This window comes from Strongylocentrotus purpuratus, unplaced genomic scaffold, assembly GCF_000002235.5.
Source record: "Strongylocentrotus purpuratus isolate Spur 01 unplaced genomic scaffold, Spur_5.0 spur5_scaffold_12, whole genome shotgun sequence".
Taxonomy (NCBI): Eukaryota; Metazoa; Echinodermata; class Echinoidea; order Camarodonta; family Strongylocentrotidae; genus Strongylocentrotus; species Strongylocentrotus purpuratus.
Genome location: NW_022145597.1, coordinates 8,120,783 through 8,146,069, shown reverse-complemented (window position 1 = coordinate 8,146,069; position 25,287 = coordinate 8,120,783). Strand labels below are relative to the sequence as shown.

Here is a 25,287-nt window from a genome sequence, read left to right as displayed (position 1 = left end):
GTATCAGGGTAGACTATCATTTTTAATCAGCATGGCATATACTTGTAGATATGATGTTGCAAAAGTGTAATTTGAGGTAAACGTACATTTGAAGATGAAGTTGAGTTCTGGTCATGCGATTGCATTGTGAAAGAAACGGTGTGGAACCAACCTGAAAAGGTTGATCATCTAGTATATAAGAATTTGTGTGTATTGCAAGGTTCTGGAATCATCAAAATGATAAGAAATTTGGCCAAGTCTTGGTAAAGATACAAACGCTTACACAGAAAGATGTATATGGGACTACACGAACACGTGGCGTAAAAAGCCGGCCCCCCTCCCACCCCCCCCCCCCCCAATTTTTACGATGTTACATGCATATTTAGAATATGAAGGCATTTGAAGAGCCATGCTTTTCAGGGAACATGTCTTAACTGATGTTCTTCCACACTTGCATAATAAGAATGAGTAATGCTCACAAATTATTTTTCACCTCCTCCCAGAACTCAACCTTCTCTTTAAGGGCATACATTATATTTCCAGTAGTTTGAGAGGGAAATGAGGTGCAGTGGCATATTTGATGTTTTATCGATTAGTCGTAAACTACTTCTCACAACTTTATGGACTGATATTACTTCAACTTCACATTGTTATGTTCTTAGCAGAAGGGCATAACTACTACACAGACAACAGATGTATTTTTTGTTGGTGATTGTATTCAAAGTTCTTGTGTTTTACTATTCTGTGACTACATTTATGCAATACATTTCCATTTATGTATCCTCTGATTTTCCACAATGATACCTTATCATTGCAGCAGTCAAAAATTAAAATTAAAAAACTCAATGCTAACAAATCGTCGCCTGGCTGGCAAAAGGGCGCTAGCTCGAATTTCAGGTAAAAAATCAAGCATTAAAGGGATCCGGTAACTTTGTCTTAGATCCTTTAGAAATAATCCTTGATTTAGCTCATGCTGCAATGATAATTATAAACCTTTCGGTCAGTCAGGAATTCCATGGCTTTTACAAGCCGATCGCCTGTCTGATTATCAAGATATTAATGATTGGAATTACAAATTTTGAAAACCGTTCGCCGGACGGTTTTCATAACACTACAGTCTATTGGGGAAAACGAGTATGGTAAAAACCGGTCACTCAAAGATTTTTACTTTTTTGAGGCACTTCTTGATCATTTTGAAGCGTGATTTTTTTTAGGGCTTCAATATTACACCATATCACAGACACTGGTAACATGTAGGACCGTGTATCTCAGATTTAACATTGTTAAACGATCCCTTTAAGCAGAAGGGTGTTAGCACTAAATCACCTCAAACTTTTATAAAACTGACTTATTTTCGAGAAAAAAATTGTGGCCGTGTTCTACTATAGCATTTCTATTAGTCTTTAAAGTTTTAAACCAATTTTCGGGACGGAAAGCAGTTTTAATATGAAACAAATCTTTAAAAGCGAATAATTTCGAAAAGTAGTTTTCGAGTCACTTGCGCAATAATGCCCTTTTGCCAGCCGGCTCGACGAAATTCAGAAATTTGACAAAGACTTCTGCCCCACAGATGATGATTTTGTCCGTTTGTAGCCCGAAGGGCATTCATTCTAATACTTAAGCACAGACTTAATGCCATATGGGATCCACACATGATATGTGATGTAAGTTTTTCTGCCTTACTGAAAGGTTACAATGGGTAGCTGCTACCAATCTAAATCTCTTGTCTAATTGAATTGCCTGCATTGTTAGCGCCGTGCATCCAATCTCTCTCTCTCTAGCTGAAACTATTAAGTGTTGGGTCGTATCTCTTCTTGTAAACACACACTCTAAACATCGTCTTATCTCCTGTTGGTCCTCGGCAAATACCTCCCAGTGGAGTAGGTAGTGACTTAGTGACTGTGAGATGTTATGTGATTGAAGTATGCTGCTTGTAACATAGTTGCATCATGTGAGACTGGGTAGTGTATTTTTCTGTCTCTCTCTCTATCTCTTTCTCTCTTTCTCGCTCTCTCTCTCTCTCTCTCTTGCCCTGCTATACCTACAATGTACAGCACATGTATTTTTGTCATTATCTTCACCAGCTTGAAGTTGGTGATTATTTTAAATTCTTGGTTTATGTAAAAGAAGTCTCTCTCTCTCTCTCTCTCTCTCTCTCTCTCTTGATTTTCTTATTCTATTCCTTTATATTTAATCGTTTTACCCAACTGTGACTGCTCATTATTGTCATTCCCAGTAAGCTGCTCCGATCATTGGACATCATGATTAAACATGATTAAATTGCATGATAATCACAATTATAATTGCCATAATCCTTATCATCATAACCATAATCATCATGATTGTCATCATCATCACTAACATCAATACAACAACAACAACAACCACCACCCCCACCACCACCACCACCACCACCACCACCACCACCACCACCATCATCGTCATCAACAACACCACCACCATCATCACCATCACCATCATCACTATTATCACAATCATCATCATCACCATCATCATCAGTAACCACCACTACCAACATTAGTATCACCACAACCACCACCATCATCATCATCATTATCACCACCATCATCAATATTGTTATCATCAGTATACCGTACATGTATTTCTCATATTGTTCTTATAACAATCAATGGGGAAAAAGGTACATGCATGTGAATAAAAGTTGTACCTAATGACACATATATGATGACAATGAATTATTAAGTAAATGTCAATCGTTCCAACAGTTATATATGAATTACATGCCCATGAAGACAATGATATTGCAATAATTACAATGCATATATTATTTTTATGCCGATGTATTAAAGAGCTGTATATGCGTAACAAAACAGATAAGAATATTGTTTATATAAATTTTGACCCTGATCATTGGTATTTGATTATATTGTTTAATTAGAGAACAGTTTTAGCTACTCCCTAAAAAGTGATAATCTGAAACAAAGTCCTTCCTCAACTATTTGTTTTGCTAAATCAGGAACTGGGGCTGCAGTAACTGGTATTATCGAGTCATATTTAGTCTTGAATCAAGTCATATTTTTATAATGATCTATTTCAATTGTAAAGATCATGAACAATTGAATATCCTTTAAGAAATTGTACAATTACTATATAAGTGCCACAATAGTTGTTTTTCAGATTTTGAATAAAAACAAAGAAATGCCTTATCTCAGTCACATATATTTTGCAGAAGATTTGTTAGTTTAGATATTTTTATAACTAAGTTTAACATTTATTTGTGAGTTCATGTAAAAATGAGTGTTCTATAATGATTAAGGAGTACAAATTGTTTTTTTAAATCGATTCGCGGCAGCATGTCTACAAATTTGTATACATGCACATATAACTGTAAGGTTCTCATACATGTAGTTCAATGTAAAGAAAAAGGAACCAAAGTATGTTATGATGAAATACTTTTAACTCCCAGCACTTTAAGAGAGACTAAAGATTGTTTCTATTTCTGGGTTAGCATGTGCAGTAGCTTTTCCAGTAACGGTCGCTATGGCAACTTAAATGGAGCATTGGTAAGCTGTTACACAAATTTGCACGACACCCTGGCCAGGCTGATCTTTGGATGCTCGCGTCGGGCGAAGATCTCAACGAAGGAGAGATAGCGCTTTATCAGAGAGCCGCTTCAAGAAATACTCGTGCTCGCATTGACCCCATATTGGAAGGTATACTGATATTTTTTAGTGCTGAAATGTAAAGTCCACTGCCGTATTATCTTAAGTAATTTTTTTCTGATTATTAAACATGTAATACTAAAGGCCAGTGGACTTACATATACGTAACCTTTCACATGATATCTTTATTAATGTACATGTATTTATCCATTCATTTACTTCCAATATTCGTATTAGAAAGATAACAACCTCTGACGTAATATCTTTATTGATGTTTATATCAATTCATTTACTTTCAATGTTTATGTTAGAAGGATAACAACCTTAGACATAATATCTTTATTAATGTTGTTATCCATTTATTTACTTCCAATATTCATATTAGAAAGATAACAATCTTAGACATAATATCTTTATTAATGTTGTTATCCATTTATTTACTTCCATTATTCATTTTGGAAGGATAGCATTTTTTTATCATTTGAAGAGATAATGACAAAATTTAATTTGATGTTATGATAACTTTACAGCAAACATAACTCATGAGAAGAATATATACATTTATACTACATATTGAAATGTGGAATACCAATATAATATATTTTTTTAATGTGTAGATATTGTATGCAGTTTTTGGAATATTTATGAGACATGAAGTTTACGCAATTCATACATTTTATATTATTTCATCAGAAGTTAAGGTCATAAATCAATTCTAACTAGGGAAATATTATCCTTGTTCTTTTTTTTTCTCCAGTTGTTAATATCATGGGCTTTTGATCTGACTGAAACTTCATATAACCATCCCTTTTATAGACTATTTGGTAGACTAGCTGATAATGATTCCCTTTTGCAAATTATCAACTAAAAAACCAACAAAATTATATCCCCACTTCCCCAGCAATTGTGGTTGTAGTTGAATTCAATGGAAAACTACTCACTTTTCTCAGTAATTAATGTTGCACATTAGTGAAATATGTTTGTTATCATGGGTAAGCCGTTTAAACATCACATGATTAGACTATTAGCCAAACATTATCATGGGTAATCTTTGCTTTGTTTACTTAATTGACATCACAGTCACCCAATATGGGTGGAAGCTGGAAACATTCTTAATGACTTATTCATGGAAAGAAAATTACAACAGGGACAAGAGAATAATTATGAAAATGAAATCAATCTGCTTCCAATATTAAGCAAGTTTAAAATGAAGAAAGAGAGAGAGAGAGGGAGGTTGTTGATACTTATCAGCCAAGAATATTAGATACAAATGTAATAATTAAGCTGTCTGTTTGTTTTTAAATTTGAAACAGAATATACTGGATTTTGATACATTAAACTTATATAGCTCTACCACAAAAAATCTCAAGATTTTATAGAATAATAATCACATTTTCAAATCATAGTTAAATAGCACTAAATCTTTAAAAATATTGACAAACGGAAACGTGAAAACTTTATCTTTCAGGACAACTCTCTTGGAGAAATATTTCTTTTTAAGATTAATCATTTTCGATGTTCAACTGTCTTGTGTTTGTTAGATATCTTATAATTCTGTGAAAAGTCAACCAGAGTAATAGGACCCTAAAGCCGCAATCTCCCATCCCATCTACCAGCCAGTCGGTCAGTGTGTGAGTGGAACCATGCCGACGCCCATCTTCAACCTTTGTCTTCCCTTATCTCCACCCCTCATACACTCATTAACCAAGCCCAAACCTTAAACCCCCGTTCTACAGGTTGAGGTTAAAGTGGTCTTAGCAGCAGTATTACTCGACATGTTAAACCTGTATGCAGGATCAGGACTCTACCATTGTCAGAGGAGGGAGGAGATGGAGGACAATGAAGGGAGGGGTGATGCCTTCATAAAAAGGTACTTGTCAACTTTACGTCATCTTTACTTTTGAAGCTTTTCCCCCCAATATTTTGACATATTTGATGTACATGATAATAGATGTATCATCTATATCATATTAGAGTGTTAGTAAAACATGGTTTTAGAAGCTCCCTATTTTTCAATGGAAATTTATGTTTATGATAAAGAATTAGGTTTAGCTGTGTGTTTGTAACATCTGTAAAAATAAAAACATTGTGTTTGTAATACATATAAAAATAAAAACAATGATTATAACAAGAGCACAAGTTACAGGTAGAGATGTCGTGAAAGATCTAAATGACTTAAATTTAATCATTTGAAAATTTTCTTTTGAAGATTTGTTTCTTCAAAAATGTTATAATCAATTTTGCAATCATTTTATTGTATAAGTAATTTGATTTGTTGACTTGTGGTTGAATCGTTGTTTTAATATTTTACCGTACATTATGATCCAGTTTCTTAGTTTAATGATACTTTGCTGTATAAAAATATCCTTTTTGTAATAAATATTGAGGACAAGAGGACTTAAATGATATATTGTTAAAGGAAGTAAGGAAGGAAGTCCATTATGCTGATTTAATGACCACAAATGAAATACAAGTAGTTGTAAGAATAGCAGGAGTAATAAAAAGAGGTACAAGATTTTGTGGTTTTTAATCAAACAAAGGAATTAGTATCATCACCTGGTCCCTCCATGACCAGTGCACCCCTCCAAGTAGAATGGTCTAACCCATTTTGTGCAATACACTGCATAATAATGTACTTCTGACTTCTGCTACAGCTATCTTACAACCCTCCAAATACCCCACCAAATCCTTCCAGAGTTCATTCATACATCGGACTGTGCTCGGAAGAGGACAGTTTTTATTTCTTCATCGCATTACCAGTTCTTCTTTTGATATTGACGTTTCTTCAGGCTCATTACAAGATGGAAGAGAACGTGTAAACAGACTGTATACCTAGTTAGAATTACGAGCCATAAACACAAGTGGACTTCAAGTGGTAAGTTGGATAATTATTACCTGTCAAGTAATTGGTTTCATTGTTAATGTGTGGAAGCTTAATCTGCTTTCCTTGTTAATTATTATAGTTATTCTATATAAAATACATTTTGTGTTTCGTATCTGATGTGATGCACTTTTCATTTTATCTTTCATATTAGTAGTGAAGTGATATAGTGTATGTTACATTATAAGTTTTGTTTGAGTTTTGTAGAATCATGTTTTTGCAGGGCCAAATATATAAGTATTTTTTTTGTTTAAATTTAAAATAATCTTCTGTTTTGCTGATAATGTATTCACATCTGAAGTAGATGTAAATCTTTACAGCTGATATTTATATATTTCAGGTTCATGTTCATTTTCATTCTATTTTTTAAAATTAGATAAAATAAAACTTTATTATGAATAAAAATGCATTTGAATTAGATGATACATAGATAAAGAAAATCAGTTTACTGTACTTCTTTGGGGCTATCTATGTGATTATTGACAGTCATTTGATATTTCAATTTCAAATGATTGTATTTGTTATACTTTTACATGTAGTTTGTTTTACTCTTGCTCTAAACCTGTAATGATATGTGCTTAATGAATCCAATCTTAGATTGTAATAGTCTGTAAATATACACATGCCATTTAGAAAAGTTTCATATTTACAATTAATCAATAATTTTGCTAATTACTTATATTGTTGGTTATTTAGACTCTATCCTACTGCCTTGCAATTCAAAATCTGTATTGGTATACCTAAAGAAAAGTTTCATTAGCTAAAAGTAGAAAACAAGACTAGTTCTCTATTGTAAGAAATACTATTGTAATACAAAAACGAAAGAGATTTTATTTTGTTTTAAAGAGCAGTCTCTGAAAATACAATGTGATCGAAGTATTGAGTACACAATCATCTACAATCTTAAAGAGAGATAGCTGAGTTGTAAAATCTTGTAAATTCAAAGAAAATTAAAGAGATTAAGAGAGAAAGATAGAGCTAAAGAGATTTGTTTAAACAGGGATAGATACAGCATAGACCAGGAGAGAGAGATAGAATGGGAGAGAGAGAGACAGACAAACAGAGAGCGAAGGAATGAGGGGTGAAATTTGTATATACACACCTATGCAAAAATGAAACCCGAAAACAGTTGATCAAATGACAGTAATAGAGGGAGAGAGAGAGAGAGAGAAAGAAAGAAAGAAAGATAGAAAGAAAGAAAGAAAGAAAGAGAGAGGTATGAAACAGAGAGAGAGAGAGAGAGAGAGAGAGAGACAGACAGACAGAGTGATGAGAGATATAAAAAGAGAGAAGTAATGAGAGATGAGTTAAGTTTCTATCCATACACACCTGTGCACAAATGAAACCTGGCAACGATTCGCAAACGATCTAAAACGACTGTAAGATAGAGTGAGAGAGATCATTTAACACTTTTGCTGCGGGGTCACTCTGTACAGCCGTCTGGAATTCCCTCGTGTTAATCACTGAGGAAGTCCATTGAAGGAAATTGGTTTTCCATTAAAACCTCACTCCAGTAACCTCCTGCCAAATCAGGATGTTGTGATTCCTTGTGTTTTTTATTTTCAGTCTTTCAATAAATGACAATATTTGTATAGTTCCGTGGTTATGACCCATCTTGTTCATAGAAAAATTGTTTGAGGTGTTTTGATGGGGATACATTGGTTAATTAATAATCAGATTCACCTCACACTTTGGATATTTTAATGACTATTTCTTGACATTTTCTGCAGAAGTAGTTTGAGAAAGGGTTACTGGTTCATTTAAATGTAAAATTAATTGTTTGGTTTTGAAGAGTCAGACATCTGTTTTCAAGTATACAGTATTAAATCTTATATCATATTGGGGAAATAGTGTAAAATCTATCTTTCAGCTATACCATTAATAGTGAACCATTTTCTTTCAAACCTATTAAAACTGTATATTCATTGTTTGATCGTTATAATTATTGCAGTAGCAGTGAGAAAAGGGGTTAATGGTTCTTTTTAAATGTAAAATTAACTGCTTGGTTTTGAAGAGTCAATCTTCTGTTTTCAATTATACTGTATACTAATCTTTATATCATATTGGGAAATAATTTCAAATCTCTCTTTCAGCTATACCATTTAAGGTGAACCATTGTCTTTCAAACCTATGGAAACTGTAGAATCATTGTTTGATCGTTATAATTATTGCAGTAGCAGTGAGAGAAGGGGTTACTGGTTCTTTTAAATGCGAGTTTAATTGCTTGGTTTTAAGAGTCTATAACCGGTATCTATTTTCAATTACACCATAAACTAATCTTTATATCACATTGGGAAAATGATTTAAAATCTCTCTTTCAGCTATAACAAAGGTGAACCATTGTCATTCAACCTATTGAAAACTGTATAGTCATTGTTTGACTGTTTTAATTATTGCAGTAGCAGTGAGAGAAAGGGGTTACTGGTTCATTTTAATTGAAGATTAATTGCTTGGGTTTAAATAGCCTATCAATCACCAGAGGGGGACCTGGTACCCACGGGATTGAAGCATTTATGATGGACATGAGGCCTATTATAGTTCAAGATTGGAAGTGCTATTAGCAGTACCTTCATAAATTATTTGGGCTATAACATGGGATGTAAGACAGGACAGAAAGGAAAAAATGGAAAGAGGGTTGGGGAAATAAAAGTGTAAAGGGAAAGCAAATTGTTTTATACAGTTTCTGTTTTCATATGTATTGAAATCTACATTAATTACTTTAATCATATATAATTGAGGAATATGCATCTTTGACAGATACTTTTGTGCTTATGATTTTTGTAGTGGCTCCCTAAGATTTCCTTCCTTTTTCTCCCAGTTTGTTTATCCGTCTTTATCAATTCATTGTCTTCTAAATTCTATGTTGCAAATTGTCTGTGCAATTGCTTTAATTCACTTTGTTTTCATTATGTAAACAACAACAAATTATCTCATGTTTTTGTGATATACATCCTTTCTACACACTTTCTTGTCTTTTTTTTCATATTTAAAAAATTATACTCTTTCACAATTTCTTTCTTTTCTGAACATCTTCTTGTTAACCAAAGATTTTCCCTTTATATTATTTTGTTTACTTGCTTTAATCAGGAAATCCTGATAGAAATTTTGAAAGCAGTGTGCATTTACAAAATTAGAGGGTGATGCTATGAATCAAATGTATTTCTGTCATTTACAAATATAACTTGGGGTTTAAAATTTTGTCTCTTGATGCTCAAAATAATAAAGGATCTTGTTTCATGACTGTGCTAAATTGGTCAGAGATGATAAAAACAGCTCGAGTTTCAATAAATAGCATCTTATTGATCCGTTCACACGTTGCCTTGAGGTCCGAAGTGCACTCTGTACAAGGGTCAGAACAAAATCTGGTTGATGTTAACAGTCCTCGATCATGCCGAGCTAGTTATCTCGTTCAGTATTTAACTCATCAAAGACAAGGCCCTTCTTTGTACAATGATTAAGCAATCAGTCTTCAACTCTACTCTATGAAAACAAATTTGGAATCCTCTCTAGTTTTAATAGTTTTAGGGGAATCTTTTATAACCTTTCTAGTAAACAGAAGGTTGAGTTCTGGGAAAGGTCATAAATAATTTGTAAGCTTTTTCAATCGTGTTATGTTAGTGTGGAATGGAATTATAGAAAAAATGTCCCCTGAAAAGGATGGCTCTTCAAATGCCCTCAAAATTCAAAAAATGACATGAAATAACTGAATTGTTGTGGGCCACAGCACATTCCACATGTTTGTGTAGTCCCATATACACATTTTTCTGTATACAGTGCATGCGACTCTTAACAAGACTGAGTTAATTTCTTATCGTTTTGATGATTCCAAAACCTCACACTATATACTAAAAGCCCTACTTTTATGCTACATGATCAACGTTTTCTAATCACTTCCACACAGTTTCTACCACAATGCAATAGCATGACCAGAACTCAACTTTATATTTAATAGCGTATTGCATTTAATGTCTTCACATTATATTTAATACATAGCTTCTGCAGTGAGCCAGAAATATGTTATCCCTTTGTAAAAATGATGTGAGTTCTTGTCAATCTCGTTGTCAGCAAAATTACCAGCTTTTCTTTTAAGTGCACACGTCTACATGTAGCTCAGTAACATACTTAAATATCAAATAACCTGCATCAGTCTATAAAACTGCGTTGGTCTATAAAACTAATCAGCACTTGGGATTAAGATTTTAACCTGTTTTTAAGAATACTTGTGATAACAAATGTCCATTTCCTGCCGATTCTATTTCTGTTTCAGTCTCAATACCATATCTTGTGATCACTGAATACATCCATCTGCAAAGTTCATTGGGTGAAACGGGGTACTTGCTCTTATGAGAGAGAGAGAGAGAGAGAGAGAGAGAGAGAGAGAGAAAGAGAGAGAGAGAGAAAGAGAGAGAGAGAGAGAGAAAAGAGAGAGAGAGAGAGAGAGATGAGGGAAGAGATCAAGGGGAAGAAAGAGAAGAGAGAGGGATATATATATATATATAGAGAGAGAGAGAGAGAGAGAGAGAGAGATTGAGGTTTCTTGCCATCCACCAGTGGCCATCAGGGTTCAAATAAAACAATGATTTATAGTTTGCGGTACTTGGTTGTCCTGTAAAAACAGTTTATTAGCAGCATTCGGAGTATACATGAATGTGCACATGGAAACTGTGTGAATCATTATTTATCTCCCTCTAGCTCTGTCTTTATCTTACTGTCTGTCTTTCTTTTTCTGTATATGTTTTTAAATAATGCTGTGTGCAGGTCTATGTATTTTTGTTTTCTCTATCTCTCTCTGCCTATGTTGATCTTGTAGTTTTCAGCTCAATTTCTTTTGCTTCTCTCTCTCTCTCTCTCTCTCTCTCCCCCTCTCTGTCTCTCTCTCTCTCTCTCACACGCACTCTCACACTCTCTCTCTCTCTCTCTCTCTCTTACTCTCTCTCCTTACACTTTATCTCCCTCTCTTATACTCTAATATTACTCATACTGTCTCAATTTTCTCATCGACATCTTTTTTGAAATATTGTTAATCACATGTTCTTCATTTCCCTTTTTAAAATTTATTCATTAGCAACTATTATCTTGCCTATAGATCATCATTTTTTCGCCCAAAATGATTGTAATCTTTAAGATCTTTTCCTCTGTCTCTTTCTCCTTCTTGCAGGAACTTTTAAAAAAGAAGCTTCGATCTACCAACACAGACATTTGGTACACTTAAATTTTCTGACTGGTCCTTTCTGTTAGCTGTTTAAAAGGTAATTAAAACTGTTGTTGTTTATTTAAATGTGTCAATATTTCTCAAATTGTCTTTACAAAAAAAAGAAGACACCTTCAAATAATTTGCTTGAGCTGTGTTTGATTCCAATTGCTTCACAGAGCAGTGGCCAGTTGCAAGCAACTGAAGAATGTTAAAAAATGGGAATGAGGAAAAGTTAGACCCAAAACATATATCTTGACTTGAGACAGGAACTTTCATATGAAAAAAGAATTTCCTATTATAATGATAAGAATAATAATATGGATATTTATATAGCGCCGGTATCCGCCAGGCTCTGACGCTCATGGTGCTTTACACATATTACCCTGGTTTTAGCCGAGCTGCCAAAGTAATTAGGGCTCAAGCAGTTCAGGTACCCATTTACACCTAGAGAGTGGCAAATGTAAATTAACGTCTTGCCAAAGGACATTAGTGACGCGGCAGGAATTGAACCCCGTACCTTGTGATCTGCAGTCGGTGACCACTAGACCACAACACCTCTACTTTTCTCTTTCTTTTTGCATTTCAGGGCAGTCGCCCTCATCATCAAGATGCCCACCACGTCGAACGGCAAGTCCTCGGGCGTCGGGGGTTTCATCTCGGCCCTGCCTGCGGACCTGATCGACAATGCTGCCCTCGCGGAGATTGACGTGGACGAAGGGGTGGAGCTCGTTCCGGAGGTAACGTACCGTGACCTGAAGGAAAAGAAGAAGGGCGTCGCCAAGTACAAGGACCCGCTGAAGGTGTTTTATCCGGTCAGGAGAAAGCCAAAGTAGGTTCCGTAACCCATTTTCACGGTAACAGAGTGACATAGAAAAGTCATTATGGTACCGCAGATAATATTCATGATCATAATCATACAAATATAGGAGCTAAAAGGATGTATTTTCATGTACATGTATACTTGCTTAATTATAGGCTATTCAATGGTCATTATAGAACTTTGATTTAGTCATATATTTTTGATACGCAAATTATCTGTTGAGAAATACTGTTCTTTGTATCATTCCAGCACCATGCAATTTATCCAGGAGACTGCAACTTTACTGATTCACATTTCATGTAAGGGATTTCCCCCCAATCATCTAATATTCAACTTTTTATTTTAGTATAGAAAAGAAAATAGTAGACAAAAGTAGATCTCAAATTCATTCTTGCATATATCATCAAGGACATGTCCACTGTAATGGGTCAATTATGAATTTGAATGTAATCTCTTTTTTCATGGAATAGATTTGTTTCTGGCGTTAATCCTGAATGTCTTTCTATCACTCTATCATTAATATTTTAGAGAGACCCAAATTCTTTGTCAAATGTAGAATTCAGCCTTTATCAATTAAAAGCTAAATTGTGGTCTAACATAATCCTTCCCCCAATATTGAAGCTTTGTAAATTTCCTATCTTTATTTCATTATCTGGAAACCTCTCTTGTACCATCCAATATAGAGATAAACCCACAAGGCATTACACAGGCAAAGTGTGTATACTCTAAATAAATAATACTCCATATTACTTCACCAAGTGACTTCGAAATAGGTCATAAGGGTTAAAACAAAGGCTCTGAAACTTTTGGTTGAGAGAGAAGTTACGAGGTTTCCTTAATAGCTCTTAATCAGCTCCAGTCTTTATCAACAGAGCAAACAAGAAATGGGTTATAAGTAGCTAGAACAGTAAACAACTAAGGAAAGATGCATTGTTAGTTTTAAAGTGAAGCATTTGGTCAAAGGTCGTTAATTAGTGGCCCTCCCTTCCCTATGTGCTTGTGCACTCAAACTGACTTTATCGCGTCGGCTCTCTCCAGAAGTGTTTTATGATGTAATTATGTTTGTGCTGCGTCTGGGGTTAATTTTTGCGAAACATTTTGAGGTGTGGGATGGTAGCCTGATTTGATAGGTGGAGTCAAGCTCACATACTTCTACTTGATAATGAAATGATATCATAAAGATTTGATGTCGAGATAATCATTGTCATTTGTATATTCTATTACAGGATTTACATGTTTTGACTCCAATATATATTTCCAATGCAATAACCAAGTTTAACTGAAATAAACGACACTTGCTAGTATTGGGATTATATGTTTGCTAAAAACTTAATATTCTTTTTTTGAATATCGTCCCTCCTTCCACCCCCCCCCCCCCCCTCAAAAAGGGGGGGGGAGAGAAGGGTAAGAAAAAGAAAAGGAAAAGATTTAAAGTCCAGTCAAATAGGTATGTTTTTTATATGACCACTTTAAAAATATATATATGGAAATGCAGTTAGTCATTGAGGATGATTTAAATAAAATTTTAATACAGAATCATCATGAAGCTTAATTGGTATAAAAAAACACTGCAATGTAAAATTGAAGAATTCTTCTTTTTGTCCTTCCAGAGAAGAGAACTATTCCCCCCTCGACCATTATGGACTGTTCTCCTTCCTGACGGTCAACTGGTTGACGAAACTTTTTGTGAAAGCAGTGAAGAATAATATTGAATTTGACGATCTCTACGATCAATCGGAACTGGACTCTGGATACCTGAATGGACTGAGGTAAGGACAGAAATTCAAGGAGATTTAGGGATTGGTAGTGGTGTTGGTGGTGAGGATGATGGTGGTGGTGGTGGTGGTGGTGGTGGTGGTGTGATGGTGGTGGTGGTGGTGAGGATGATGATGGTGGTGGTGGTGATGATTATGGTGGTGATGATGAGGAGGAGGATGAGGGTGATGATGATGATGGTGGTGGTGGTGATGATGATGATGATGATGATGATGATGATGGTGGTGGTGGTGGTGGTGGTGGTGGTGGTGATGATGATGATGATGATGATGATGATGATGGTGGTGGTGGTGGTGATGTTGATGGTGATGGTGGTGATGGTGATGATGATGTTGATGATAAAGATGATGATAATGATGATGGTTACAATAGTGATGAAGTTGGGGGTGATCATTACGATGATGATCGATAGTGGCAATGATGATTACAATGTTAATGATGACAATGATGATGATAAAAATGATGGTAGGTAATGATGATGATGGTGATGATGGTGATGATAGTGATGATGGTGATTTTGATGATAACAAGAGAGAGAGGTTTGAGGAGTCCTGAAAAGGACTCTGACTCGGTAATCTTTCTTGGAGGAGTGTAGTCCTGAAAAGGACTGTTTGTTATCTTTCTTAGCAAGAGATATGATGATGATGGTGGTGGTGGTGGTTACAATAGTGATGATGATGGGGATGATTATGGTGGTAGTGATGTTGATGGTGATGTTGATGAGGAGGATGAGGGTCATGATAAAGATGATGATGATAATGGTTACCACAGTGATAATGATGATGATGATATTGACAATGATGATAATATTGATGATTACAATGAAGATGATGGTGATGATAATGGTGATGAGGATGATGATTATGAGGGTGATGATTGATAACGGTGGTGATGGTAGTTGTGGTGTGAATGATGCAAATGAGAAATCATTCAATACATTATCTAGATGCCCTAAAATTCTTTTTGTAACTATTTCAATCATTTCTTTTCTTTCATTTTTTTAAAATTTCATTTCAAAACAAAAACATAAAATAACAAATAATTTGAGGTCGGCTGAAAAAAAGGGGATCAGGGGTGAGAAACTGTAAATTTATTTTATCATCTTGTTTCTCCCAGGTTTGAGAAGATGTGGGACGAGGAGGTTGCTAAGGTCGGTCAAGAGAAGGTCAGCATGGGTAAAATAGCCCTGAAGTTTGTCCGGACTCGTCTCGTCATCATCATCACTGCTCTTATTGGATACGCCGGTTGTCTCATTGTCATTTCTGTAAGTTGACATCTGGAATTACCCTGTTTTTCTAACGTACCCGGTATTTCGATTTACGAATGATTCTCTCTCCAAACTTCCAAGTTAAAACCGTTTAATTCACCTGTTTTGTATAATGGCATCAACTAATGAAATTAACTTTCACTATACCTTTGTTGATGCTATGTTGGGCAAGCATCTGGCAAGCTTTTGAGTGGTCAACAGTAACTTTTGTTCAAGAAATGTATATTTGCATAAAATCAGTAAACGTGACTATTTGTTCTTCAAAAAAGCAACCCTAAATATTTCTTGTATATTATGGGCTAGAACAGTACAATGTACTTGTAACTAACTTGTGGAAGTGTTGTCGTCAAGTGGTTTATAATACACTTGACTGAACGTCACATGTGAAGGTCATGGGTTATAGACGCCCCCTCCCCGCCCCCAGCTCAAACTATTCAGACCTGCTAAATAATGTGCATCTTCTTTGTTTTATCTTTGTATATCAAATTGAAATCCAACTACTACATACATCTGTATATCTTAATTTTACACCCCCTATTTCTTTTTTTACTTCTTTTTTTCTCTCTCTCTCTCTCTTCCCCTTTTACCAATATTTTTTCCTCCATATTTGTATTATTATGTATCCATTAAAGGTTGTCATGCTATCAAGCTTTGCTTACTTTGTCAACCCTCCTGTTTGATGTTTCAATTAGTTACAGCCAGTCTTTCTTTATTCTACATATATTCTTTTGTCATGATTGTGTAAAATTTGCAATGTTTTGTTTGTTACATATTTGAAAAACTGCAAAAGAAAAAGAAAATCAAACAGAAATAAATAAATCAAATCAAATCAAATCAAATCAAATAGATTTATATCTACAATCTCTCTTTGCTGCTGTCTCTTTCCCAGTCTTTCCTCGTTCAAGAGCTGCTCATATTCTGCGACGAAGTGGAGGCTCCCATGTCCCGCGGCTACATCCTGGTCTGTAGTATCCTGGCGGTCAACATCATCCGTGTCATGTGTGACGTGGTATTCTGGATGACCTCCATGCGGACGGCCACCAGGCTCAGGAGTGGTATCCTGTCCTTTGTCTTCAAGAAGATAGCCAGGCTGAGGAACCTGCAGGATAGGAGTGTAGGAGAGGTACGTTGATATGCTCCCCAGGGAGTGGAGAATGTATTGTGTGTGGGTAAGAAGATAGCCAGGCTGAGGAACCTGCAGGATAGGAGTGTAGGAGAGATAGGTTGATATGCTCCCCAGGGAGTGGAGAATGTATTGTGTGTGGGTAAGAAGATAGCCAGGCTGAGGAACCTGCAGGATAGGAGTGTATGAGAGGTAGGTTGATATGCTCCCTAGGGAGTGGAGAATGTATTGTGTGTGGGTAAGAATATAGCCAGGCTGAGGAACCTGCAGGATAGGAGTGCAGGAGAGGGTTGTTGATATGCTCCCCAGGGAGTGGAGAATGTATTGTGTGTGGGTAAACCTGAATCCGATGACCGGTGTAATCACATATCTTTTAAACGCTTAGATACATCGTTGTATCGATGGATTGGGCGCTCCATAAAAGTGGAATATTATTATTATTATTATTATTATTATTATTATTATATGGGATACGTTAGAAATATAAAAACATACAAGAAGCTCAGAAGTGATTTGAAAACATAATTAATTAGCACTTTGTAAAATACCATTTTTAAAGTACACCATTTCCACTTCTTCTGTATTCTGTTCGGTAAAGTGCATAGATCGATCCAAGACATTCAATTCATGCCTGATATGTGTTATGCGCTATACAAAAACGTTTGATCATTGCACTCGTATCCTTATCTTTGTAGATCGTCAACATCTGCGCTAACGACAGCCAGCGTCTCTTTGACGTCTGCGTCTACGGTAATTTCCTCTTCGTCTCCATCGTCCTCATCCTCGCCGTGCTGGTATCAGCGTCCCTGATCATCGGTTGGGCTGCTATCTGTGGTGTCCTCCTAACCTTCATCTTCTTCTGGCCTCTTCAGGTAAATACTGTACTAGTCGATAACCATGGCAACGCCATAATTTTTTCAAATTTCATATTTCCATTTTGTCCAATCAATTGCTTTTGGCCTCTTCAGGTAAATACTGTACTAGTTGGTAACCATGGCAATGCAATAATTTCGAATTTCATATTTCTTTATGTCCAATCAATTTATGTTTTGCCTCTTCAGGTAAATACTGTACTAGTTGGTAACCATGGCAACGCAATCATTTCAAATATTTTTTTTGTGTGTGTGTGTGTGTGTGCGTGTGTGTGTCCGATCAGGTGCTTTTGGTCTTAACTTGATCTCTGAAATAAAAATTCCATTCCTTAATACTATGTAAAACTCAAATGAATTTGAAGCGTAAAAGACGAAAAAACAGGGAATGACCCCAAGTGAATATCCATTGCAATTTTTCTAAACCATTACAGGTTCAATATACATGCATTTATGTTTTGTAACATCAAATAGTGCAAATTGAAATTCAGTCAATCATGCCAAACACATTTTGTTTCCCCCTTTCTTAAAGACCCACTGCTCAATGATGAAAGCATACATATGATAATAAAAGGGCAATTTGTATAGTGCTGCTACTATGAATATACTCTACTGCGCTTAATACAAGGAATCATACTATAACCCTCACTGTAGCTGACCTGTCATTATAAGGCGCCTAAAGCATTCAAGGAATTTCTTCCTACCGGGTACCCATTTACTTCACCTGGGTGGAGAGTGGCAAATGTAGATCAACATCTTGCGAATGGACATTAGCGCCGCGGCTGGACTCGAACCAGAAACCATGTGATCCATGGTCCTGTGACATATCCTCTCGACCACAATTAACACCTTTACAACAATGCTTTAAAGCCCATCTGTACTAGTTTACAGCAGGGATTAGACCACTCTGCAAGGTCACTGACAAGTGGTTATCTCATCAAATCAGCTCTCAAATAACATAAGAAAAAGAGGATCATGGAGGACCAATGGTCACCGATTAGGCATTGTTTGCTATATAAAGGGCGCAAGTAGCTATAAGTAGTACAGTGGGGCTTTAAGATGTTACTTCATTAATTCTTTCCATTTCTCCTCCTCTTACAGATGATCTTTGGTAAGATCACATCAATCCTCCGTGATCGCTGTATCTCGGTGACTGATGAACGCGTCCAGAAGATGAACGAAGTACTGACCTACGTGAAGCTCATCAAGATGTACGCCTGGGAGGTACCCTTCTCAAAAGCAATTTCAGGTAATAATAATAATAGTTATAGTGGTAAAAATAATTTTAATTTACCCTCGATTGACTGTCCCATTCACATGATGCATAGCAGTGGGCTCTCGATGGGGTAATGCTCTGCATTTTCAACCAATAGCCCCATATGGAAACGTCATTATCTTACATTTCCCTCAACCGAAGACTCTCTGGAAGACGAGGGGTATTTCTTGATGGGACTACGGATTTGTTGTGTGTGCAGTCTTGTAGACCAATTGATATTTCTAATTCCAATCATAAATATGTTGATAATCAGATAGGCAATCGGCTTGTAAAAGTCATGGGATTCCTGACTGACCTAAAGGTTTATAAGAGTGTGGTGGTTATTTTACCTGACTGCTAAGTAAGCATAATGCTTGATAGTAAGCAGCCAGAGGACCGACTGATTTAGGTCCTCTCTGATTGCAGCATGAGCTAAATCCAGGATTTTGTTAAGAATCTGAGGCAAAGATACCTAATGCCTTTAAATAGTCCTTCTATTCAGGTTGACTGCCTAGTCTCCCATTTAATGTTTGACTGAATGTATATATAAGCTATGGATGTTTCAGGTATTAATTACGGCTCTCTTTACCTGACTTTGCAGCTATCAGGAACTTGGAGCGGTCTCTGCTGGAGAAGGCTGGTTACATGCAGAGCTTCAGTCTCTCCATCTCCCCCATCACACCTAACATTGCAACCGTTCTCACCATCGTCATCTTCCTCTCTTCAGACTACGATGAACCACTCACATCCACAAATGTACTATTTTCATCATTACATACGTGGACAGATCTTTATTCCCCGCCTAAGAAATTGCTTTTGTTTATTGAACCAAATAGTAAAAATAATGATGATAATAATGATGATGATGATGATGATGATGATGATGATGATGATGATGATGATGATGATGATGATGATGAAGATGATGATGATGGTTAGGATAATAATAATAATAATACTGATAATAATATTGACAATGATAATGATAATAATAATTGTTGGTTCTTGTGTAGCAATCATGTCTGTCAGACTTGACACTCTTAAAATGGGATATATATACTTTATTAAAAGTGCTTAATATTAATATATAACAACAAATAAATAAGAGTTAATAAAAATTAGAAATCATGAGCACAATTAAGCACAGGTACTTTAGTTTGCATAAGTGTATTCATCTTTTTTTTATATGACACAAATTACCGAATACTTTTTTGTAATGTTGTTGTTTTCTTTGTTTTGATATAGATATCTTTTGTCTGTAAATCACTGTGTCCTTTTATTCCTTTTGATGATAAGTAAATTGAATTTCTCTAAGAAGTACAATGGGATGACCTTATATATCCTCAACTATTTCATTGAATAGAAAGAAGAGAATACTGAAGACATACCGGGTAACCCACCATTTTTAACTTCTCTTTAATAAGAAATCCTTAAAAAAGACAAATCGGTGTGATACATGTAGAACAGATTTAAGAATATATTTTTTAAATGTTAGCATTATCTTATTGTTCTTCTGTTGCAGGCTTTCACCTTAGTGGCCATTCTAAATACCCTCAGGGCTGTGATCGGTCCCACCCCTTGGGCCATCCGATCACTCGCAGAGGCAAACATTGCCCTCGGTAGGCTAAAGGTATGTAGTCTTGTATTCCATGTGTGAACGGAAGAGAGAGTCCTACTTACATAGAGTTGGTGTGTTTGTATTACCTGACTGCTGAGAAAGCATATGTATGCATGTGCGTAAACAACCAGGGGACCAACGGCTTTATAAGTCCTCTCAGAGAGACTTGGAAACGAGGATTAATGCATCAACCTGGTTTTCTAATATTGGACCTACCACTGAGCCATTGTTCCTCAAGCTATATTGTACGTCAGTCTAACTAATGACGTTAATGATAATTTTGATAATGTTCATTGCAAATCCGTTGCTAATTGTGAGTGTAAAAAAAGAGCCATTATCAAAATAGTGGCCATTGTGGTAATCGCTGTCATTTGTTTTTGCAGAGTGTCTTTGTGATGGACGAGCAGAACCCTCTAGACATCCTCCCAAGGAACGATAAGTACGCCGTCATCATCCGAAACGGAGTGTTCGGTTGGGATAGGCTGGAGAGCGGAGAGCAGGAAGAGGAGGAAGAGGAGGAGATCAAACTGAAGAGTAGAGCCATTGAGAACGGCGCCAACAACAACGAAAGGAAGGTGGCGTACGTCCATACAAGGGAGGTCAACCTGCAGGTCAGTTCAAGGCGTATTTTAACGTTAAAGGGATTTGGTATCTTTGTCTCAGATTCTAAACAAATTAAATCCTGGATTTAGCTCATGCTGCAATCATAGTTATAACTTTTAGGTCAGTCAGGAATCCCATTACTTTTACAAGCCGATCGCCTGTTTGATTATCAAGATATTTATGATTGAAATTCAAAATTTAAAAAACTGTTTTCCCGACAATTTTTATAACGCTACAATCTATTGGAGTAAATGAGTGTGGTAAACCGGTCACTCAAAGATTTACTTTTTTGAAGCACTTCATGTTCATTTTGAAGCACAATTTTTTTTAGGGTTTAAATATTACACGATATTACAGACGCTGATACCACATACATAGGGCCATGCATCTCAGATTTGTAAAACTGGAAATTGTTAAATAATGCCTTTAAGTTAGACATCAAGGAACACAGTTTCATATCAGGATGAGCAATTAATATGGAGTTCCGCATTACATCTCTTTTTCTGTCTGCGTTCCTTCCCACACCCAGGTTGACCTTGACGAGGAAGCGCCCTCCAAGAAGTCTGCCATCACCATCATCGAGCCAGAGAAACCACATGGCAATGCGGATGCGGGTAAGAAGGCCAACGAACAAGGCAAGAGATTCAGCATCGCTACCAAGCCAGTCTCCCTGGCCGAGGCCGGCCTGGATACGGTTGCCGTCGATAAACTCATCCAGAAGAGCAAAGTTCATCCAAGACGCCAAATTCCTGACGACAAGGTCTCTAAGGTGCTCTTCGGGATCAACTTTGCTCTGGAAAAGGTAAACGAAAATGGTATCCTCCTCAATCATGCACTGACTTGAAGAATCGAGGGGAAGAGGAGTAGGGGTAGAAGGAGGATTCTGTGGATGATTAGCTTAAGGAATTTAATGAATTACTTCATAGAGTATGGGACAGAGGGTTGTGGCATTCCATGGTCGCCAACGTCTCAGGACATGTCACGTAGAGAGAGAGAGAGAGAGAGAGATCCTCCTCAAAAAAGAGATGTGTATATGAACGTTACGGGCTACGCTTTTTTTTTGAGGAAACTAGTTTGAAATTTTCCTTTTGTGCACAGTTTTATATAAAGTTTCAGTTTCCATATATTTCTAAAGTACTTTTTTTTACTCAGTTTAATCTGCATTGATTTCACTTTTATTCAAATGTAGATAAGCTTTTTGCCAAAGGACATTTAAGTGCTGTGCCACTATACCACAGAACCTATAGCACCTTATGGAATGAAACGTATAATAATAATATTAATAAAATTCCGCTTTCATATAGCGCTTAATACATACAGGTAATGTCTCTTAGCGCTTAGCACAGATATATCATTACTCGGGTCATCAGATTGGTCAGGCTTGCTCGCACACAATGTAATGCACATTCTCCACTCCCTGGGGAGCATTCCGACTAACCCAGCTGTTTTTCATTTGATTCTCCCCCAGGGTAAACTGACCGGCGTCTGCGGTACCGTCGGAGCGGGCAAGACCTCCCTCATCTCGGCCATCCTCGGACAGATGCACAACATGGAGGGCGACAACTGCGTCCAGGGCGCATTCGCCTACGCCGCCCAGGAGGCCTGGATCTTCAACGCCACGGTCAAGAACAATATTCTCTTTGGAATCCCGTTTGACGAGGACAGATACGATATGGTCTTGGACGCTTGCTCCCTCAAACCCGATCTGGCTATTCTACCAATGGGAGATCAAACCGAGGTCAGTGGTGATTTATTTTAGTTTATGTCGATATGATTTGTTTTTTGTTTTTTGTTGTTGAAATAAGTCTTTATTCAGATACAAAATCATGGATAACATCATACATAAATATTTATAACAAGCATTTCTTCACATGTTTATTGAGATCAAATTATATATATCAACATAGAACAGGTTTGTACAGAGTACTCAAGGTAGACTAAAAAAGTAGCCTTTGGAGGAGGATGGACTATGTAGTAAATCAGAGACTGTTTGTGATGCATTCTTATGTTTTTCCTAACACTGAAGTGTTTACATGGGTTTTATGATTAATCTCATACTAATCCCATCTTTATTTGGTGTTCAAGATGGTATCACAGTTGGTTGACTTATTTTCCATGTTCTTAACACTCCTGACGATGGATAATAAACCTGTTCGAAACGTCGAACCAACAGTCCTTTTCAGGACTACACACACTCTCAAGAAAGAAAGATTATACAGACAGTCCTTTTCAGGACTTCCCCAATCCTTCCCCCTCACTCACATGGTGCAACCGTAAGCCTACTGTATATTATCAGCTTGTCCGATTTTTTGTTCAATGCAGATTGGAGAACGTGGTATCAACATGAGCGGAGGACAGAAGCAACGTATCAGTCTGGCGAGGGCGCTATACTCAGACCGTGACATCTATCTCCTTGACGACCCTCTCAGTGCCGTGGACGCCCATGTTGGTCTTCATATCTTCACACATTGCATCAGCACTGCCCTCAAGGGAAAGACTGTACTCTTTGTTACTCATCAACTTCAAGTAAGATTCTTTCCCCGTATCCACACTCAACAAATTTGTATAACTATCTTGTAACAGTATACCGTTTCGGGATAGTTATATGATGAAATTGTGTGTGTGTACGCTTACTAACAATACGTCGTATAACGAAACGTGGGTCTGGGCATCGTTTTTTAACTAGAACTCGATAAAGAATCACAGAATGTCTTGTGTGTGGACGTATGGTCGAACTAGAACGGTATAACTGGGCAGGGCTTAAAAGAATTTGATTGCAACAGTTAATTAAACTTTACTTTCATTTTGTCTGTGCTTTAGAACAGCACAAGTGTGATTATTTGTAAATTATGAAGCTTTTCCACTTTTTTACTGTGTAGAAAGCACTTTTACTTTTTTTCTTTGATTATTGACTTAACTGGATTATTATAGAACTTTGACAATATATCAAAAAACACCCTTTCCTCTTTTCTTTTTTTTTCATAGAAAGGGGGAAAAAAGAAAAAGAGAGAGAAGCCTGTATTTTAGTTTTTATACTGTTATCCACATTATATATTTAAAAAAGAGAAAAAAGAGAAAGAAAGAAATTAATATTTTAAAAAAAAGGCGTTGGTGATAGACGGTTCTTGAATGATTGCCACTACACAAAAAACAACAACAACACTCGAGCCACTCCTGCCACTCATCCTCTCCAAGCGCTATAGTTCTCCTTAGAACTATAAGCTAAGAAAGATAACCAACAGTCTTTTTTTAAGGCTAGACAAACAGTCCTTTTCAGGACTACACATCCTCAAGAAAGATTACCAAAAGTCCTTTTAAGGACTCCTCAATCCTCTCTCTCTCTCTCACACATGGTGCACCCTCAAGCCTACTGTATAACAACACTCATGCATGACTCATTTTTTGCACTAACAGTACTTGAAGGACTGTGACCTCGTCATGACAATGATGGACGGCCGCATCGTCGAGCGCGGTCACCACGACGAGCTCATGTCCGTGGACGGCGTCTACGCAAACCTGATCAACACCTTCCACTCCAAGCAGGAGGCGGCGGACCTGGAAGACCTTGAGAACCCCGAGGCCGATGAGGACATGCCGGAGCAGGAGGAATCGATGGTGGAGAGACGAGAGAGGGCGCAATCCCAGCTTAGCTCTCGGTCCAGGGCGTCCAGCTTCATCGCGGACGCGGCTCCGGATCCAGAACCAGCTGTAGCAGTCACTGATGGTGAGTGGCGGTTTTTATATCACTACAGTCTATTGGGGGAAAATGAGTATGGTAAAACCAGTCAATCAAAGATTTTTACATTTTTGAGGCTCCGGATCCAGAACCAGCTGTAGCAGACTCTGATGGTGAGTGTGAAGGGGGGTATGATTTGTGATGCTTTAAAGGCCCACTGCACTACTGGTAGCTACTTGCTCCCTCTATATAACAAACAATGCCTAATCGGTGACCATTGGTCCCCCATGATCCTCTTTTTCTTATGTTAACTGAGAGCTGAGTTGATGAGATAACCACCTGTCCAGTGACCTTGCAGAGCGGTCTAATCCCTCCTGTAAACTACGGCAGATAAGCTTTAAGGGAAGGAAAGGTCACTTTAATGTGACTCGATCAGTAACATTGCCTCAGATTCTGAAACAAAATCCTGGATTTAGCTCATGCTGCTATCATAATTATAAATCTTAAGGTCAGTCCAGGAATCCCATGACTTTTACAAGCCGATCGCCTGTCTGATTATCAAGACATTTATGACGATGATGG

General features: G+C 36.8%; 1 protein-coding gene across 3 annotated transcripts in view; it reads left to right on the top strand.

The window, feature by feature from the left end:
• Nucleotides 1–5,369: 5,369 nt before the first annotated feature.
• LOC578391 (multidrug resistance-associated protein 5) overlaps nt 5,370–25,287 on the top strand; it is a 31,395-nt gene continuing 11,477 nt past the window's right edge. Inside the window, exons 1-16 of one of the 3 annotated variants that reach the window (XM_030981750.1) lie at nt 5,370–5,493; nt 6,413–6,498; nt 11,663–11,753; nt 12,285–12,527; nt 14,129–14,287; nt 15,411–15,558; nt 16,451–16,684; nt 17,380–17,556; nt 18,655–18,802; nt 19,410–19,564; nt 20,331–20,438; nt 20,810–21,037; nt 21,559–21,831; nt 22,498–22,767; nt 23,352–23,555; nt 24,444–24,753. In XM_030981750.1, coding sequence (XP_030837610.1) covers nt 12,307–12,527; nt 14,129–14,287; nt 15,411–15,558; nt 16,451–16,684; nt 17,380–17,556; nt 18,655–18,802; nt 19,410–19,564; nt 20,331–20,438; nt 20,810–21,037; nt 21,559–21,831; nt 22,498–22,767; nt 23,352–23,555; nt 24,444–24,753 — 2,635 coding nt within the window. In that variant the 5' untranslated portion in view covers nt 5,370–5,493; nt 6,413–6,498; nt 11,663–11,753; nt 12,285–12,306. Of the gene's footprint in view, nt 5,494–6,360; nt 6,499–11,662; nt 11,754–12,284; nt 12,528–14,128; nt 14,288–15,410; nt 15,559–16,450; nt 16,685–16,738; nt 16,781–17,379; nt 17,557–18,654; nt 18,803–19,409; nt 19,565–20,330; nt 20,439–20,809; nt 21,038–21,558; nt 21,832–22,497; nt 22,768–23,351; nt 23,556–24,443; nt 24,754–25,287 lie in introns of those variants that run through there. The other 2 variants (XM_030981749.1, XM_030981748.1) reach the window with 2 other exon arrangements.